This window comes from Giraffa tippelskirchi, chromosome 6 (assembly GCF_054371585.1).
Source record: "Giraffa tippelskirchi isolate mGirTip1 chromosome 6, T2T-mGirTip1v1.2.pri, whole genome shotgun sequence".
Taxonomy (NCBI): Eukaryota; Metazoa; Chordata; class Mammalia; order Artiodactyla; family Giraffidae; genus Giraffa; species Giraffa tippelskirchi.
In genome coordinates this window covers 115,844,029-115,858,943 of record NC_137280.1, presented here as the reverse complement: position 1 = coordinate 115,858,943, position 14,915 = coordinate 115,844,029, and the positions used below count along the sequence as shown (strand labels likewise).

At 35.8% G+C, this 14,915-nt stretch overlaps 1 protein-coding gene and 1 long non-coding RNA gene across 7 annotated transcripts in view; one reads left to right on the top strand and one right to left on the bottom strand.

Moving 5' to 3' along the window:
* Positions 1-805: 805 nt before the first annotated feature.
* Positions 806-14,915, bottom strand: part of LOC145511584 (uncharacterized) — a 98,892-nt gene continuing 84,782 nt past the window's right edge. For 2 of the 6 annotated variants that reach the window (XR_014057967.1, XR_014057968.1), the window contains 2 exons: positions 13,605-13,787; positions 806-1,049 (listed from right to left, as the gene is read on the bottom strand). This is a non-coding gene — a long non-coding RNA (uncharacterized LOC145511584). Of the gene's footprint in view, positions 1,050-4,512; positions 4,891-12,044; positions 13,788-14,915 lie in introns of those variants that run through there. The other 4 variants (XR_014057970.1, XR_014057966.1, XR_014057969.1 and 1 more) reach the window with 4 other exon arrangements.
* Positions 4,018-4,977, top strand: LOC145511574 (olfactory receptor 6F1-like). Its single transcript, XM_081505118.1, has one exon. The coding sequence runs from the start codon at positions 4,018-4,020 to the stop codon at positions 4,975-4,977; it is 960 nt and encodes a 319-aa protein (XP_081361244.1).

The following is a 14,915-nucleotide window of genomic DNA, read 5'->3' as shown; positions in this document are numbered from 1 at the left end:
GAACGAGGACTCCCAAAATGGAATACAAAGCCTGTGAACCAGCAGATGGCGCCACCGCCCCCCACCCCCAACCCCCGCTTCCTGCTTCACAGTGATTGCTGAGGAGGTGGGGGAATGCAGGAAGCAGCCATCCCATCTACCACAACTGCCATCCCTTAAGGTGAGCAAAGAATTAAGGATTTAAACAATCAAAAAACGGGATTTGGCTCCAGATAGCTCATTGACTACTGGTTTATAATCTATTTCTTTAATACATAAGTTTGACCTACTTGGCATTTATTTGTGCTTTTGTTTTACTTACATGTGGGATAACCAACTGTTTATAAAACAACATGCTGAACAGACATTATTTTCTGTGAGTAATTTAAACAACCTCAAACTTACATTGCTAATTCTCTTTTCATCGCATGTATATGAACAGCATCTACTTTATTTTATTCACTATTCTAGCTGTTTTCTTCTTCTTCTGATACTGAGATTTGTTATGCTTTCATACTCTTTGCACATATGTTTTATTCCTCCTCTGTAACTATTTGTGAAATGACTCAATCTTGGTATTGGCTAGAGTAGGCAACCTTGTTTTCCACACACTTGGTAAATGCTTTTGAGTTGAGTTATTTGCTATCAAGAGATGCCAAACCAGTGTTGTTTTTTGTTCATTTGTTTTATTGAAAAGAAAGATTTTTTCAATGTGAATGCAGCTAGTATTTTGTATACTAGAGAATACTATCTTCTGTGGTGGCTGACACACTGAGACACAATACTGAAATTATAGCTTGAAGGATGAATTCTATGGGCAGTGGCAGTCAGTTAAGCCATTTAGGAAAATATTTATTCAGTTTCTGTGGAGATATTTCAAATGCTTCTCACACTTTGTCTTTTCCTTTGACCCCCACGAGGAGAATACTCTGACTTTCACCAAAGAAAAGTCCTCAAAGAATTTCTGCAGGTAGATGTCCCAAGGTAGATGCCAGTTCTCCAAGTCTCAAGGCTGATGAAATCCTAATACTTCTCCCAAGGAGATCTTAGACCACGTCTTTACCTACATCCTGGCCACAGGGACAAACAAAGTGAGAAAAAAGAAAAAAACACACAAGGAGTTTTGTGTCTATATGTAGCACAGATGGTGTGCCAAAGTCAATGGCATAGCAGGGAGCAGATCCCTCAGCTTATTTCCCTCATAAACTAATTGAATAAAGTGCAATCTAATTCATGAATAGCATGAAGAGGAGCCTTTAAAGAAAATATAAATAATAGCCTTAAATTTCTGAAAAATAACTAAAAAACATAGGCTGTGAGTATACCTGGGTGGATATAACCTGTGTTATTTCTCACTTTTCTAGAGAATAGTAGTGTTACATGACAATACTTTCTATCATTTAGATTATTTCTGTAATTTGAGGCAGTTTCTCAGATATTTATTTGGCATGCAAGAAGAGTTATTATGGCTTATCAATTAAAACATGAATAAGTAAAAATATATGTAAGTTTATCCTTACATTTAAATGCTATTATACTTTTATAAAAATGTTAAATAATTTTTATTTTTGTTATTGTTTCCTACTGCTGCTGCTGCAGTCGTGTCCGACTCTGTGCGACCCCATAGGCGGCAGCCCACCAGGCTCCCCCGTCCCTGGGATTCTCTAGGCAAGAACACTGGAGTGGGTTGCCATTTCCTTCTCCATTGTTTCCTACTAAGTATATATATATATATATATATATATATATATATATATAGTTGGAGAGTGAACAACTTTCTTTTGCCTAATGGTAGAATTATATAATTTTGAAAAAGAAAAGGTATTTTCTTTTGGGATGGCATTGAATTAATTTTATTGTTAAATTTCTACTTATATTACTTCCAAATAAATATTTTTTCTTTTCTTTTGTTAATTCTAGGAGAATAGTAATAGTAACAATAGAAGATTAGTCATGTGACATGCTATAGAATGACTAAATAGTAAGCTATTTGTTGTTCAGCTGCTCAGTCGTGTCTGACTCTTTGCAACCCCATGGACTGTAGCCCACCAGGCTTCCCTGTCCTTCACCATCTCCCGGAGCTTGCTCAAACTCATGTCCATTGAATCGGTGATGCCATCCAACCATCTCATCTTCTGTCATCCCCTTCTTCTGCCTTCAATCTTTCCCAGTTATCAGATATGTAGATAATAGCAATGAGATAACTTTGGCACATGAATTTGAGCAAACTCCAGAAAATAGTGAAGGACAGGGAAGCCTGGCATGTTGCTTTCCATGGGGTCACAAAGAGCTGGACATGACTGAGTGACTGAACAACACTTCAGACACATGGTCTTACAAAAAGAATATAAAAATTAATATTTTTCTTGTGATACCAGAGTATCAAACTCGACAAATACATTAAAAAATGTTTGTCCCAGTTCTTGCCCCAAAATGGCTTTCTTAAATTATATATTCTAGGTCAATTTCTAGTCATATTTTTTAAATACTTTTGAACAGTGCAATAACTGGCTTTAAAAGTACAATTTTATTTTTATTACTCAAGAGTAATGTGACAAAAATCTTAGAAGTTTTAGGGGATTAATATCAAAACATTGGTTTAAATTTTTATCATATATATCCTGAAAAGTTCTGCTTTATCATAAGAACACCACAGGGAGCATGAAGGCTGTGGCATAAAGCTTACATACATTTCTCTACAGAGGTTTATGATTCAAAATTTGCATAGAGGTTTACAACAGAAATCTGTGGACATGAACCATATTGCTTGCATATTCCATTTAGCTGGTTTTTCATTGTGATATAGAAGATATAAAGTCTACATTTTTACTGTCAGAACTTTTATTTAAATGACAAATATACATATTTTACATATACACAGTTTTTAATATGCATATTAAGATTGTTTTCTATTATAATTTGCCTTTATCATCTGGATATTTTGGCACCAGAGCACATATATACATAGATATAACAGTTGAAAAGCATAGTTTCTCTAAAACAAGATTTCTTTTTCTTCTAAATTTTGATCAGAAATAGTTATAACTATAGTTATAAATATTGTATTATGCACTTCAAAATACTATATCCATTGAAGGATGAATGGATTTGTGACTTTAATATTAATTTTTTGACTGCTCCTAAACAACTGAGCGACTTTACTTTCTTTCTTTCTATAGTTCCTTTTGGAGAAGGAAATGGCAACCTACTCCAGTGTTCTCGCCTGAAGAATCCCATGGACAGAGGGGCCTGGTGGGCTACAGTCTATGGGGTTGCAAAGAGTCGGACACAACTAAGCAACTAACACACACACACACAAACAATGTAGGAGAATTAGTAGATGCAATGATTTTAAAACTAAAGACTAAAAAAGTTAACATAATATTTATGAACAAAAGCTTGTCCATAACTGTAACTTCACGCTTTTTAAAAAAAATTCTGCAGATAGAGTTTGCTCATCTACCAATTTCCCACCAAACCCTAAAGGATTCCATGTAACAGGGTTTATAGTGTTAAAAGTGTAGGCAATTCTTTGTCTACATAAGGCTACTAGTATGGCCCAGGGGGTCCATTCTGAGAGTGCCCACCCCCAATGCACTGGCCTCTGATCCACCTGCTGTTCATTTCTTCACCCTCCTCTAATGTCTAAGATGTGAAATCTTCAGCAATGTGACAATGGCATGCTTGTTCCAGTGGCCACAGTTTTATATATTAGTTGACCTGTGGTTGTTTAAAACAACCTACTTGGATATACTGTATCACCCTAAAATAAAGTGATGTAATTAGGAAAAATACTTATTTGTTTAGTTTCTTCATTTGTAAAGTAGATTATTAGATTGCTTACCTTTGTGATTTATTTCATAAACTAGATAAACTAAATGATGTAAAATACTTATAAAGATACCAATTATTTTTTGCCAGACATTAATCTTTATTATTTTGTCTATTATCGCATGAAATAAATATGAAATATTCTTTCCTTGCTTATCTGCCATATTCTAGGCTTTGTTGATTCATTCCAGACCAAGAAGATGAGATATGAATGTGGCAAATCAAACAAGAGTGACCGAGTTTATTTTTCTGGGATTTTCTGGTGTTCTCTACCTAAGGCTTGCATTATTTGTGATGTTTCTCACTGTATATCTGCTCTCTCTCATGGGAAACACCCTCATCATCTTCATTGTTCTCATGGATTCCACACTTCAAACACCCATGTACATTTTTTTAGGAAATTTGTCCTTTCTAGAGATCTGGTACACGACAGCCACAGTGCCTAAACTGCTAGCCACTTGTCTCTCACCAGTTGTTACCATTTCTGTTTCTGGTTGTATAACCCAGTACTACTTTTTTTTCTCTATGGGGGCTACAGAGTGCATCCTGTTGGCTGTGATGGCCTATGACCGATACCTGGCTATATGCAGCCCTCTAAGATACTCATTCCTCATGAGTCTCCAGGTATGCCTGCAGTTTTCAGCTGGATCTTGGATTGGGGGCTTCATTGCCCCTCTCCTACCTACCATACTCATCTCTTACCTAAACTTTTGTGGACCCCAGAAGATCAATCATTTCTTCTGTGACTCAGACCCAATTTTTAAACTCTCTTGCTCAAATACATTCTTGGTGGAGGCTTTGGGTTACACATGTAGCTCTGTTGTGATTCTAAGTTCTTTTCTTCTCACAATGTCGTCCTATGGGAATATTGTGGTCACAATAATCAAGCTATCTTCCCGAGAGGCTCGGAAGAAAACTTTCTCCACTTGTGCCTCACATCTCACTGTGGTCACCATCTATTATGGCACCATTATCTTTGCCTATGTTCGTCCTCCAGCCAAGTACAACTTTACCATGGGTAAAGTGATTTCAGTATTCTACTGTGTAGTCACTCCATTGGTAAATCCTCTTGTATACACCCTAAGAAACAAAGATGTGAAGAAAGCTTTCAGGAAAGTTCTATCACGAAGGAGCTTGCTCTCAGCCAAACACATGCAGAATATTTGAGAGATCAACTAAAACAAGCAATTTAGAATTGATTTCCAAACCACATTCGCAAATGGTAAGTATTTAAAATTATGTAAGTGATACCACCTAATATGGGCATATCTGTACTTTTCATTTTGGTTTGAATTCTGCTGAAATAGATATTCTGTAATTACTATGTTCAAGAAGACCTCAGTGCAATGTCATAATAATAAAGAAACAACATAAATTTCCTGCCCACGAGACATTTACAATGGGAAAATTGGCTAATTTAGTCCCATATGATGGTTAGGTTGATTTTTTTTTTTATTTCTTATATCCATTTGAAAGTTGTGTTTTTATTTTATTTATTTTTTAATTTTTTTATTTGTTTTGCCATACATTGACATGAATCCACCATGGGTGTACATGTTTTCCCCTTCCGGAACCTCCCTTCCACCTCCCTCCCCATCCCATCCCTCCAGGCCATCCCAGTGCACCAGCCCCGAGCACCCTGTATCATGCATTGAACCTGGACTGGCGATTCGTTTCACATATGATAATTTACATGCTTCCATGCCATTCTCCCATATCATCCAGCCCTCGCCCTCTCCCATAGAGTCCATAATACTGTTCTATTTATCTTTTGATGTCTCGCATACAGGGTTATCTTTACCAATTGACTAAATACCATATATATGTGTTAGTATACTGTATTGGTGTTTTTACATAATTTATATCTTAATAGTAACCATGGGCCAGAATTTGTTTCAGTTAAATAACTCAGTGTTACCTCATTTAGTAGATGGACCATTATAAATATACCATCTTTTACTTCAAATTCATTACATATTTATTAAACACATATAATGAGCCAGGTACTATTCACAAGCATGGATATTGATTTAAGTATGCATATATTTATAGCTGGAGAATTTCATTAGAAAAATGTCAGGAAAATATTAGATAGTTAAAATTTTTTCAGATAATATTACAGAATTTCTAATGATCACAGAGGTAAAAATTTTAATAAGTAGAGGGGAAAAAAGGAAAAATCTAGAACTAGAGAGTACAAGAACTGAACATCCAATATGGTAAAACAAGTATCAACTTTCTAATATTCTTATAAATATTTAAGCACACAATAATTTAAGCAAACTAATTTAATGAAGCCAGAGAAAGAGAGGGGAAAAAAGGAAGAAAAAGTCTTAGAAAAAAGAATGCCATTATCAAGTCTACCTTCCATGTTAATGAAAAGCTTTACAAGTTTTATTTCAATATAGGTTAATAACAAAAAGGATTACAGGAGTGCTGGAAGAAATAAATTCTATCAAAGCTTTATAGGATGAGTGTTCTTTACTTGGGGACTTCCCTGGCGGCTCAGATGGTAAAGAATCTTCCTGCAATGCAGGAGACTCCGGTTCAATTCCTGGGTTGGGAAGAGCCCCTGGAGAAGAGAATGGATACCCACTCCAATATTTTTGCCTGGAGAATTCCATGGACAGAGGAGCCTGGCAGGCTACAGTCCATGGGATCACAAAGAGTCGGACACAATGAAGAGACTAACACTTTGACTTCACTTTCTTTACCAGATTGCCTCTGAAAGTTTTGCTATTTAGAGTGTGGTCAGTGGCACAGAAGCATCAGAGTAATCTGGGACTTTGTAGAAATGCAAATCTAACCTCAGTCCCTTGAAGGAGACTATGCACTGAAACAAGATTTCCCAGTTGACTGATTTGCAAATGAAATCACTAGAAGAACTATTTTAAGCAAAGTTTTTTAAAAAATCTTTTCTTTAAAAAAAAAATCGATTCAAAATTTTCTCACACATGACAATGTTTGTTTTCTTTTTTTTTATTTTAAATATTGACATGTCATTTTCTGGTACATAATTAAAACAAGTTGTTTGCATGAATTCCCAATGAGTTTTTATTTTTAATGCAATACATATTCATGGAAACTATTGTCAAAATTACCTGTACATGTAAATGAAAAAATGTATGCTATCCATCAACATTTTTAACCCTTTCTTTTCCACAGAATATCGAAAGCGTATACAATTATAACAATAACAGGGAAATATTCTATTTTTGTTATTCAGTCACTCAGTCAAGTCTGACTCTACAATTCCATGGATTGCAGCACACCGGGCTTCCCTGTCCTTCACTATCACCCAGAGTTTGCTCAGATTCATGTCCACTGAGTCAGTGATGCTATCTAACTGTTACAGGGAGGAAGTCAATTCTGACTCCATGTTGGAAACTTGTTTCTTTGACTTCCTTTTATTATTATAATCGTACTCAGTGGCTTGCCTGGAGACCCTGTCCCTTTGCTTGACTGTAAACTAAAGTGCCTTTGTTCAGCTCATGGAGAGATAGTTTGTCCCTGCCCACCTGTGAATAGAAGAGACAAACACATCCCTTCTGAAGGCTGGACATTCCCTTGGAGATGTTTTGAAAGACTGAAGACCCTTTCACTTTACTTCCCCACTGCATCTCCCTCTCTATTCTACCTTTTGACTTTAGTTCCTCATTGCTTCTTTCTCTCTGATCTATAAAACAACCCTGCATCCAGACCCCAATAAGATGGTTATTTTGAGGTGCTAGCCTGCCATCTTCTCGGTCTGCTGGCTCCCTGATTAAAGTCTCTTCCTTGCCTCAACATCTCGTCTCTCAGGTTCATTGGCCTATCGTGAGGCAAGCAGAGTGAACTTGGACTTGGTGACATAAACATCTCATCCTCTGTCATCGTCTTCTCTGTTTGCTTTCAATCTTTCCCAGCATCAGGGTCTTTCCCAATGAGACATCTCTTCACATCAGGTGACCAAAGTACTGGAGCTTCAGCTTCAGCATCAGTCCATCTAATGAATATTCAGGGATGATTTCCTTTAAGATTAATTAGTTTGATCTCCTTGCAGTCCAAGGGACTCTAATTCTCACAATAACAAAGAAACATTCTGTATCTTCACACAGGTATTTCTGTATGCCATTCTTCAGGGTAAGAAAAAGGATATTCTACCCTTTGACGTTCTGTGGTTAAGCCTATGTATTAAACTAGCAGGACAGATTCACAGGGTAGAAGCAGATACACTGTTTTAATTTTTTACCTGCACATCAGTGTCTTTTGAAGAAAACAAACATAAAACAAATAATGTTGCTCATTATGCAATTTTAGAAGGGCTAAGTCATTAGCTACTGAAGTTGCTGATGACACTGCACAATAAGAGGAATTTAGAATGAAAATAAAGATGAGTCATTTCATGTTCTGATGTAGCATACTCCTTAGTTAGATGTATATCTCAGGAAGTCTTTTAATAAACCCACATTTTTGCATCTTCCCACACACAGAAAAACACTGAAATAACTTACTGAGATATCTGTTCTTTGTGAGTCACAGTAATCTCTTACCAAGATGTATACTTGGAGGCATGTATTTCCTAGCAAAAAGTTATATATACTGGCTTCTCCCCTACCTCTTCCTAAAGCTAGTGAGAGGCTATGCCCCAGGCTAAAGACCTAAAAATTGAATTTTCGACTATTATATTATTCATTTTTCTTTAAGAAAACAGAAACCAGAAGTCATTAAACCCAAAAGTTTATGTAACTTTTTCTTAAATCAAATAATGGTAAGTTTTGTGGATGTGACAAGACAAAGATTCCTGGGCTAGGAGCATGAAGTCATGGGAGTGTGACTAAGAAATTCATGGAGAAACTGAAGAACAATAAAATATATTTTACTAGATTTGTTTTACAAGTTCATTTTATTGTCAAAGCCCAACTTTCAGTGATAAGAATGCTCTTCTTTTCCTGTGTCAGAGTGGGCAGCTTCCAAAAGGAAATGTTATGTCTTGATTATAGGTAGAAAGGAAAAATCATAAAGCCTTTCCTGAATCTGCTGTTTCTCAAGTGCCTTCAGCTCAAAATAGTCATTATGCCAAAGCAGCATGTTTTGGTGTGGCGTTCTCTTAAATCCTCACAAATGGACAAAGACTTTTTCTTATTCTGTTAATGGTAGTGATCTTCCTAAATCCAGTTCTTTGGCAGAATATGTATCTAAGTCTTCGTCCTTTTATCACACTACTTATCCAAAAACTGACTATTTTATTTATTTTTCTTAGTTTTTGGCAAGGACAAGCCAGGAACTGTGGGTGATTTTGAGTCATTCGAAAAGAAAAAAGTCTGTTATCTACTCCAACTACAATTAAAGATACACAGATAAGTTTGCCTGTCTCATTTATTCATCTTCATCTTGTTTTTATATTTTTGTCAACACTTTGATCTTACTTTCAAAAACTGGAAAACGGCAAACTTTGTATATAATAAGTACCTCATTTCTTTTTGGCAGGGTACATTAAAACTGATTATCATATATTTTAGAGTTTTTCCTGCTGGTGATCTTTATAAAACAGTGTAAACATAAAACAGAATGCAGACCCACAAGAAAAAGTTAAATGAAAGTAAAATCATATTTATTTAGATTATAAAACTAGAAGGGTATTTGATAAAATTTCACAGGATGTGAAGGAATTAAGAAATACTTTATAGAGAGAATGGTGTTTACTTATAATTTGTTCTTTAGCACTTATCAATGCATGTAGTTCTGTGAATTAAAATGACAATGCATATAAAGGTAATTTTTATAAGTATTTGAGCAACTTCCAGACTTAGAAAATTGTTTGTAAATATTTTTTCTGGTTGTACCTTTCTCTATGGTATGAATATGCTGAAATAAATGTTGCAATTTATATTTTGAATATTAAATCTCTATTTGTGTATTCCTTCCAAATACTAATGTACTGAGTTCTGTGTAAAATATCTATCTGCTCACTGACTGTTTCCTTATGAGAGAGGCTTGAATTCTGAAATTAAATATAGAAAACTGAAGTCTGCTTCATTCCATTATTTTCATGGGAAAAAACTCCACAACTATATTGAGTAATGGTTCCTTGTTATTTAAGGTGGAAAGTCTGGCACATTAGAATTTTCACTGCCATCTCCTAATCCATCACTATTCATAGCCAATCCATCAAAATTTTCATTTTTGCTACCAAATTCTTTTCAGATGTATCAATATATTTTCATTTCCTTAGACAATATCAGAATCTGAGCTACATATTGTGCCTATTTAGATACCACTGTTATTTCCCACAAGGATCTGACCCTTCCCCTCAAGACAACATCCAATGATACCCACATGACACAATCAGAATGGACATTTTACAGTGTTAGTAAGAACATGTTTCTTTCACTTCTAAAACAGGTAAGAGTATTTTTCTGCCTTAAGAATATAAACTAGACTACTCATCCTGATCTAGAAATATTGAATGATCCAGTTCTGTCTTATTTTCTTGTTCCTACTTTTGTCCAAGTTGAAGCATTACTAGATTGTCTTATCACCATATACTCAACATGAATTTTCCCCTACATGTCATGAAGCATGTTACTCACTCCACTGGGCTCTCCTTCCTTCAGCAATCACGGTATGCTGCTTTTCTTTTAAGATCTCCCGTACGGCATCACTCTCCTATGGCAGAGGCCCTCCTTGAACTCACTGAAAAAACTCAAGGTTCTGTAAATCAAGTTCTTCCAATCATCAGGCACCTTTCACTCAAACTTTGCTGAGTTACAATTTTACATAATCCATATGATTATAAGGTCATGGCATTCAATTCATGCTATTTTATTTTACATCTAAGAATGAATTATGTCACATGTTTAAAAATTCAAAGCTATAAAAGAAAGTAAATATTTAGAGATTACAATACTTCAATTTTATCATCTACCCATATTTTCCTTTGCTTGTATAGGTAAACAATATAGCAATTTCCTGTACATAAATTCAGTGCTTACTTAGAATAATCTGGATATTCTTTGTGGCTGTGTGTGGGCAGAAGGCATACAAAACAAATAGAAATTTAGAATATTTTCTGTACAAAAATAGAGTATAATATATACACTGTATTATTGATTGTTTTAACTTTGCAATTAAGTATCTTGAAGGATGTTTGATGCCAGGATTCAGAGGACTTTTTGTTATTATATGTTCATAGGATATTTTATATTTTAAAATTCCCTTAGTATTGGACACTCTTTCTAGCCCTCCTACATTGTAGTATGTTTCCCTAATCTACAATTGAGTGAGTATTCCTTTTTAAAGATTGAGTGATCTATTTAGGAAATTCAGAATCTTAAGGTTGTTTCTGGTTCCCCCAAATTTGGCCCATATTTTGTAGAATTAAAAGTTATCCAACCTACTCTACTGTTCTTCATCACACACTTAAGAGAGATGCTTGCAAGTAGACAAGCTCCAAACAATATTGTATGTTGTAATCAGTTTTCTCATTTAGGAAGAATTAATAACAACAAAAATAATATGTGTGCCTAGTCACTCAATCGTGTCCAACTCTTGCAACCCAATGGACTGTAGCCTGCCAGGCTTCTCTGTCCATGGGATTCTGGAGTGGGTTGCCATTTCCTTCTTCAGGGGATCTTCCTGACTAAGGGATCAAAGCATATACTGTGTCTTCTGTGTCTCCTGAATTGGCAGGCAGATTCTTTTACCACTGAGCCACCTGGGAAGCCCCTACCACCCATACTAAAGAGGAAATATTTATAATGTGGCTAAATAAAATTAAATTAAATTACAATAAATTTCCCATAAAGGATATAAGTCACCTGAAAATGACACTTTTTAAGAGCTATTATATATTCAATAAAATTTCAAGAAATATTTAAAACATTAATAATAGGAGTATGTCTAATATAAATATCAAAATCATCAGGGTAATATAATCACTGTATCATATACTTATTGAACACCTTATTTTCTGTATCACCTCTTAAACTTACATTATTGCCACAGAAACACAAAATTCATAAAAATAAATAGAAATGTTAGAAAAATAGGTGTAGTGTGCTTTTAAAAGCTGGCTCCCCAGTCATTGATAGACCTGCTAAAAAGACAAAACTATGTCCATTGCCAAGAACCACCAGATTTCAGATAAAGCCAGTAGAGCAGATACCATTCCCAATGTGAAGAGACCGTAGAACCAGATATATCATCATTAGCCAAAATACCCAATTTTATGCCTTATTTGACTATTTTCTTCCTTTTTTTTTTTTAGAAAACTGGAGAGGGGATTTAATATTTAAGGGACATTTTTAACTAAAGTAGCAACTATTTTCCCTCTAAGAGCCACTCATATCCAAAGCAATTCTCTTTGGAACAACCTACCCAATTTCATGAACCTCTCTGGCAAGAAGTTCTGAGTCTTCAGGACATTATCTAAATATATGTCTATTTTCTCAGCCACGGCACTTAGGATTCATTCTATTTTTGAGGAATCGTGTGAAGAACAAAATGAAATGAATAAGGAAGAGGAAATATAAATCCAGATTTCTCCTAACGTAGTTGAAGTTTCAGTCCTTGTATCAGAAAACAGTCTTTGCCACTTTCAGCAATGGATAGAACATTCAGATGAAAAATCATTAAGGATATATCAGACCTACCCTATACTTTAGACCAAAAAGTTCTAACAGACATATACAGAACATTCCATCAAACAGAACCAAAATACACATTCTTCTTTAGTGCACACATAACACCCTCCAGGGTAGAAATATTTATAATAAAGAGGTCAGAAAAAAACCCCGAAAGTATTAGTCACTCAGTCGTGTTTGACTCTTTGTGACTCCATGGACTGTAGCCTGTCAAGCTCCTCTGTCCATGGAATTCTCCAGACAAGAATATCGGAGTGGGTAGCCTTTCCCTTCTCCAGAGGAATTTCCCAATCCAACCCAAGGATTGGATCCAGTTCTCCTGCATTGCAGGCAGATTCTTTACCATAGATCAGAAGAATGAGTATTAAAAATCTAAGAATATTTAAATTATTTGCTGTTGTTATTCAGCCACTAAGTCATGTCTAACTCTGTGACCTTATGGACCCTGTGACCCTCTGAAGCATGCCAGGCTCCTCTGTTCTCAACTATCCCCTAGAGTTTGCTCAAATTCATATTCATTGAGTCGGTGAGGCTATCTAATCATCTAATACTCTGTCGTTCCCTTTTTTGGTTTCAATCTTTCCCAGCATCAAGGTCTTTTCCAATGAATTGTCTTTTCGCACAAGTGGCCAGTATATTGGAGCTTCAGCTTCAGCATCAGTCCTTCCAATGAATATTCAGGATTGATTTCCTTTAGTATTGACTAGTTTGATCTCCTTGCGGTCCAAAAGACTCTGAAGAGTCTTCTCCAGCACCACAATTCAAAAGCATAAGTTCTTTGGTGTTCAGCCTTCTTTATGATACAACTCTTACATCTGCATGTGACTACTGGAAAAACCATAGCTTTGACTATAGGGACATTTGTTGGCAAAGTGATGTCTCTACTTTTTAACACACTGTCTAGATTTGTCATAGCTTTCCTTCCAAGGAACAAGCAACTTTTAATTTCATGGCTGCAGTCACCATCTGCATTGATTTGGGAGCCCAAGAAAATAAGTGCTTCCACTTTTTCCCCTTCTCTTTGCATGCAGTGATGGGACCAGATGCCATGATATTAGTTTTTTCATGTTGAGTTTCAAACCAGATTTTTAACTCTCCTCTTTCACCCTCATCAAGAAGCTCTTATGTTCCTCTTCACTTTCTGCCATTAGTGTGGTACCATTTGTTTACCTGAGGCTGTTGATACTTCTCCCAGCAATCTTGATTCCAGCTTTTGATTCATCCAGCCGGCATTTTCAAATGATGTACTCTGAATGTAAGTTAAACAAGCAGGATGACAATAGGCAGCCTTGTTACCAAGTATCTTTTTTGACCATAATTTTTTAAAACCAGAAATCAAAAACAGAAAGAAACCTGGAAAATAAAAAAAATATTGGAAATTTAAAAAACAAACTCCAAATAACCTATAGATCAGAGAAGAATCAAAAGGGAAATTAGAAAAAAAACTTTAAACAAATTAACATGGAAATATAGTATCTTAAAACTTGTGGGATGCAGCAAAAGCAGTTCTAAGAAAGAAATTTATAGCTATAAGCACCTACATTAAGAGAAAGAAAAAGAAAGATCTCAAATGCTGTGACTCTATTTCCTTCAGGAAATAGAAAAAGAAAAGCAAGCTAAACCTAAAGATAGCATGAGGAAGGAAATAACAAATGTTAGGTAGGAAATTAGACATGTGCATCAAGAGGAGGACTGGCTGAAAGGGATGCAAACTGATCTCTCAACTCCACTCCAGACACACCCAGGAGAGCTCACAGATACGCTACAAAATAACCACAGAGATTTTTCAACTCTTGCACATGCCAACCTAGGCACAGAGTGGATAAAAAATAACCACAGTGGCTTCTCCAAATAACCTTAGGCAGTTAAGAGCCCAATAAGGACTCATGAATATTCTATATCTAATTATAACAGTGAACTGTGAACTTCCAGATGTTCAAGCTGGTTTTAGAAAAGGCAGAGGAACCAGAGATCAAATTGCCAACATCCGCTGGATCATCAAAAAAGCAAGAGAGTTCCAGAAAAACATCTACTTCTGCTCTATTGACTATGCCAAACTATCCCAAAGCCTTTGACTGTGTGGATCACAATAAACTGTGGGAAATTCTGAAAGAGATGGGAATACCTGACCACCTGACCTGCCTCTTGAGAAACCTGTATGCAGGTCAGGAAGCAACAGTTAGAACTGGACATGGAACAACAGACTGGTTCCAAACAGGAAAAGGAGTACGTCAAGGCTGTATATTGTCACCCTGCTAATTTAACTTATATGCAGAGTACATCATGAGAAATGCTGGGCTGGAAGAAACACAAGCTGGAATCAAGATTGCCGGGAGAAATATCAGTAACCTCAGATATGCAGATGACACCACCCTTATGGCAGAAAGTGAAGAAGAACTAAAGAGCCTCTTGATGAAAGTGAAAGAGGAGAGTGAAAAAGTTGGCTTAAAGCTCAACATTCAGAAAACTAAGATCATGGCA

What these genes read in the sequence shown, in the direction of transcription:
- LOC145511574 (XM_081505118.1), top strand. Translation starts at nt 4,018, where the DNA reads ATGAATGTGGCAAATCAAACAAGAGTGACCGAGTTTATTTTTCTGGGA.